Source organism: Camellia sinensis, chromosome 1, assembly GCF_055761805.1.
Source record: "Camellia sinensis isolate YWXY chromosome 1, ASM5576180v1, whole genome shotgun sequence".
Classification (NCBI taxonomy): Eukaryota; Viridiplantae; Streptophyta; class Magnoliopsida; order Ericales; family Theaceae; genus Camellia; species Camellia sinensis.
The window spans coordinates 1948665-1954374 of NC_138961.1; the positions used below are offsets into that span (position 1 = coordinate 1948665).

Here is a 5710-nt window from a genome sequence, read left to right on the forward strand (position 1 = left end):
TTATTTTTATTTTTTTGGCCATGTATTTCCCACCTGTTAGTCTCTTCCACCTAGTTTGAGATATTTTGATTGATGGAAACAAATGAAACCAGAGATTGATACGACTCAGGATGTGGGATGTTTGGATGTCAAACAAAGAAAGATGAACGGTGGGTGTGAAAAAAAAGTTTGAGATGCCTAGAGACAAAAGAGATTAAAATCATTTGATGAATGAATAGGATTATGTCTGATTTTATAATTAATAAAAGAATTGAAAATAGTGTCTTTAAATTTATTCATAAATATGTGGATTATTTCAAATTAGTTATTGATTGGTTCAGAAATTAACCATTTAGAATTTAATTTTTTTTCAATATTATTATTGATGAATTTAGAGGTAATGTTGTAAGAATTTCTAGATTTTATTGTATGTTTCTATTTTCACCTATTGAAGATTTGCAATTGTAGGACTATCTTGTGTGTCTAAGAAATTGGAATCTTTCTAGATTCTCGTAGAATCAAATATGAGAATTCTTAACCACATTTGACAAAATCTATTTCTTTCAGTTTGTGGCTTAGGATTTGAGAAGAGATTTGTAAAAAAAAATTAAATAGAAAAGAATAAGTGAATGAAATAAAAACAACATTTTCTCACATTTTTTTTCTTTTACTTTATTTTTCGTCAAAAAATTTCTCTTCAAATTCTACAAATAAAACACAACCTCATAGTATTTGAATTTCGAATTTAGGTATTTGTGAAGAAAAAAGATAAAAAAAGTCTTTTAGTTCACAATTCTTCTGGTTCATTTTGTTTTTTTAAACACATTTTGTTTTTTTAAACAAATCTTTTCACAAATTTAAAATTCAAAGACAACTACCAACTTTAGTGTCTTAAATTTCTTTTAAAAAAATAAATTATCCGACGTTTTATGAGTTGGTAAAAGCAAAAAGCTTGTTGTTTCCCAGTAAACAATTGCAAAAACATGTTTTGTCAATGGAATGGAATAGGCCAAAAATTGAAACAGCAATGCCATTAATTATTCAGTTAGTACTGGCAAATTATCTCATTTTCTAGGATATATAAAATCCATTCTTTTATTAAAATTTCTTCATCTTCATTTCTTTTTACGAATCATGAATGTTCTCATTTGCATTGATAAACTTTTGAAAATCTGCTGAATTAATGTGAGTTTAAAGATTATTTCTTTCAATATTTCCATCAACTTCGAATTTTGTCTCCCAATCATATTTGTTTTCCTTCTAACCAATTGCTATAAAAGTGCAACGCTTCTCTTGGCTTGTATTCAGGTACGGTGTGTCCAGCTCCCTGTATTACATGATTGATAGTTATAATATCAGTAATACTACACAAATAAAATTTAGTTATATATAAAATAAAATGACATAGTTCTCAATGATATGCATTACCTTGATGGTGAGAAAGGTGAGGCCATTATCATATCCTTGTGTGTACCTGAAATTAAGACAAAATAATTTATTTATTTATTTATTTTTTAAAGTAAAAGACATGGTTAAGATTAACAATTCTCGATAGTAAGAATTTTACCACACATCGTTTTTCTAAATAACATTTTGAATATTTTTTTAGGAACTTATGTATAGGTTCTAATAAATGGACTTATTGTTCAATAGATTCTATGATAATTAACGATATTTTTCATCAAACAATATTAAAAAACGTCACTAATTATTAATTTTCGCAATAGTTTGAAAAAATTGTCACAAAAACGTTACTAATTGTAAGTTTTAGCAACAATTTTAAAAAATTGTCACAAAAAAAGTTGCTTATTTTCAGTTTTTAGCGACAATTTAATAACTTTATCACGGAAAAATTTCACTAATTGTAAATTTTAGCGATAATTTATAAAAATCGTACAACAAAGTCACTAATTATTCATTTTTAACGACATATGCAAAAAAATAGTCACAAAAAAATATTTTTAACGATGATTTATTAGGACTAATAATGGGAATTAAGTCTAATTATTAGTACCTATTGTTAGTTTACCTTATTTTTTTTTAAGGTACCTAGAATTACTATAAAATTATTTCTTTTTTTTGATACCTAGAATTACTATAAGATAAATGTCATGTGCTATACTCTAATTCATTCAAGATGACTAAAAGATTTCTTTCAAGATTAATAATAATAATTAATTATTGGGACAAGAAATGGAAGAACAAACTCCATCATAGTATTAATTAATAAGCGGAAATTAATAAAAATTTACCCTGCAACTTGATCATTAGTCATCCAAGGTCTCCATTCATCTGTAATCTTATACCCAAGAGACCTAATCCATGCTTGGCTTCCGGTGTATGGAACACACATATCATGATCTCCACTGCAAATAGCAAGCACTAATCAAACTAGCTAGCAAAAACTTTTAAACAATAGTTATATGATTTGTTGAATTGTATTTGATTAACTATTTGTTTGTTTCAATTGAAATGTATATTTTTAAAAATATTATCTGCATTAGAAAATATTTTTCACATTTTTTGACATTTGGCATGATAGAAAACAAAGTAAATGAAAAATGTTTCTCCTAGTCAACAATATATATATATATATATATATTTGAATAGAAAATATTTTTTACTTTTGAAAGATGGAAAATATTTTCTAAATTGAAGTCTCATCACCACCATTACTACCATCTTATGACCATTACCATGACCATTATCACAGTACCATTGCTGTCACCGCTTCTATTATTACTATATATCATCACCACCACTATTACTACTACTATCATCACAATCCCACTACCACCACCACTAATACGAACCTTCACACATTAGTTTTAAGTTTGGAGCCTCTTTTGTCAGTTGATGTATAATGTAATTGTGTTGTACTCCTTGTTCTATTTTTTAAATAATAAAATTTTTATTTTACCAATCAAAAGAATATTTTTTTATATTGTTTTGGAAATTAAGTAATAAATTGAGAGAGAGAGATTTGAATTACCTGTGTATGAGAGAGAGAGAGAGTTGATACCTGTATATAAGTGCACGATATCCTTGAGCAATGAGGTTTTTGTGGTACGGAATTATGCTTCCAGCGTCCCCATTGTATAATAGGTCATTTGTACATAAGCTCCAACTTCCACTTCCCTGATTTTTGCAGAATTTAATTAAATTTAGCAAAACATAAAATAAAAAGAAAATAAAACTATATATCGTTTTTGTTATTAAATGATACTAAATATCCCCACTATCATAGAAATTTTAACCCTTTTTTAAATTTATCAAATTAAAATTTTTATTGTTTTAATTTTAGTAAATGCAATTTGCTTATGTAAAATTGTAGGAGAATCGGTATGTACCATCCCATGCATGCATATTTATAACATCAAGATCAGGATGTACCTGGTTCACATGTATTGCTTTTCTAACTGCATCATTGTTCAGCCATGCTGTGGCTACTGTATCATCCTATATTATTAAAATTTTCAAAATACTATTAATGTAAAATGATTTGAATAAGTAGTTAATTAATTAATTACCGTGCATGGAACGTCAATGCCAGCACTTTTCATTAACTCAGGCCACATTGGAATAACTCCAACTTTTACTGGTGCTCGAAAAGGCCATGCGCGGCCATAGATCCGTTTTCTAACAGCAAGAGGCTTCTTTGTCACCCCTAATTGCTTGAAACTTAATGGTATGGTACTTGAATTTGTGTTTTTGTTTCCATTTGCATCTTCTGATGTTGTTGTTGGCCTATGGTAGCAGGGCTCCAAGATGTCATACAAGTTTAAACCATCTATAGCCTGGTGATCATCCCCAGAAAGGAGAAAGAAAACTAGTTAGTTTTGAACTTATTTTCAGACCAACTTTCATACTTTCTGTGAAAAAATGCAAAAATATTTGTACACATGGATTGCAAAATCCCAATCTAATATTCTTGATCTTTTGATTTAATATATAAAAAGGTAAAAACAAATAGGAATAAATTAAAACTACCTTACCACATTAACTTTTTCAACTGCGATTTCACACTTATTGTTCGGGGGGTTATAGTAGTTTCCTTTGCAACTAGTCATAGCTTCCTACAATATGACGATGCAAATCAAAATAGCATGTAGATTGACAAAGTTTATGTAGTTTATGTATTTATATGATTTTGATAAGTTAATTAAAATGAAAGAAAAAATTATGATTAGTGTCATTTTCAGTTTGTATATATATATAGAAAATCAGACGAGAGTGAAAACTGCTGCACTATATAAGATGGAATTTGATAATGAAAAACAAAACAGTTGGTTGAAAGAATATATTAATATGTTTAATTCAGCATCACCAACCTCATACATCTCATCAGAGATAAGGGCCATTCCATGTGCAAATGGGACAAGACCATTGCCATCAAATATTTCATCTGCGACCCCATTGCCCATTATGTACCCCTAGTACATGCAAAAAGTATAGCAATTAATGAAGTATTTTTTATTTTTTACTTTTTTCAGTCTAATGCCCAAAGTGCAACAGCACCATGCACAAAGCTTAATCATTTAAGAGGCATGCAGTTACCAAATCAATTATATTAATTAATGTACCTTCAAATTGATGATGGGCTTCTTACCAACTATGAGTCCTGCATTAAATTAAGGCCAGTATTTATAGACATATATATAACTCATGAACATGTCACCTTTTTTAGAATATATAATAAAATACCTTTCAATACTTGAGAAGTGAGAGTTGGCACATAAACACCGCCATAGGACTCCCCCGCAATGTAAAATGGGTTGGAAACGAATTCCGGGTATAGATTGAACCACTGTGAGGAAAATAAAGTTTTATACGTAAACTAAATCAAATCAAATCAAATCAAATCTTAAATCCCATCAAGTGGGATCGATTATATTAATATTTTTTCTTCACTCGACTCTACCAACGACCATTTGGTTTGTCAAATACAGGAGATTTATATTTTTATTTACTATACTAACTCACGTCAATTTAGGTCTGCCCCTTCCTCTAATACTTTCACCTATCGTCACTTTATCGCATCTCTTCACTACTGTCTCTGTTGGTCTTTATTGTATATGACCAAACCATCTCAATCTATTGTCTCTCAACTTATCTTCTATCGGTACTACTCCTACCCATTCACAAATATACTCATTCCTAACTCTGTCTTTTCTAATATTGTCACACATCCACTTTAATATCTTCATCTCAGCAAGACTCATCTTATCTACATGTTATTTTTTAGTTGCTTAGCATTCCGTCCCAAACAACATCGCTGGTCTAATAGCCGTTCTATAGAACTTTTCTTTTAGTCTGGTGGGTACTCGTTTGTCACACAGTACCCCAAACGCACTTTCCCACTTAAGCTATCACGCCTTAATTCTATAGACTACATCTGCTCTAATCTTCCCAGCCGTTATGATAATCAATCCTAAATAACGAAAATGTTTATTCTTAGATAGTTCTTGGTTCTTAATTTTCACTTCTCATCTGCTAACATTGTTACTATTACTAAAATTGCACTCCATGTATTTTGTCTTAATTCTGCTTATCTTAAATTTGTTAGATTCAAATGTTTCTCTCCAAATCTCCAACTTAGTGTTAATTCCTTCTCTAGTTTCATCTATTAACACAATATCATCTGCAAAAAGCATATACCATGGCACATCATCCTGAATATTTCTCATCAACTCATTTATAACTAAAGCAAAAAGATAAGGACTTAAGGTTG

At 29.4% G+C, this 5710-nt stretch overlaps 1 protein-coding gene across 1 annotated transcript; it reads right to left on the bottom strand.

The window, feature by feature from the left end:
• LOC114300754 (serine carboxypeptidase-like 21) lies at window positions 1-3770 on the bottom strand. Its single transcript, XM_028245614.2, has 6 exons — window positions 3510-3770; window positions 3373-3438; window positions 3002-3117; window positions 2232-2345; window positions 1408-1453; window positions 1-1306 (listed from the first exon to the last, which is right to left on the bottom strand). Exons 1-6 carry the CDS (start codon window positions 3555-3557, stop codon window positions 1223-1225), a joined length of 474 nt encoding a protein of 157 aa, XP_028101415.2. The 5' UTR covers window positions 3558-3770; the 3' UTR covers window positions 1-1222.
• Between the last annotated feature and the right edge of the window lie 1940 nt (window positions 3771-5710).

What these genes read in the sequence shown, in the direction of transcription:
- LOC114300754 (XM_028245614.2), bottom strand. Translation starts at nt 3,557, where the DNA reads ATGTGGCCTGAGTTAATGAAAAGTGCTGGCATTGACGTTCCATGCACG. An exon ending in GCATTGACGTTCCATGCACG is followed by an intron (nt 3,439 to 3,509) that starts GTAATTAATTAA and finishes TTAATAATATAG; the next exon opens with GATGATACAGTAGCCACAGC. An exon ending in ACTAATGATCAAGTTGCAGG is followed by an intron (nt 1,454 to 2,231) that starts GTAAATTTTTAT and finishes TCTTAATTTCAG; the next exon opens with GTACACACAAGGATATGATA.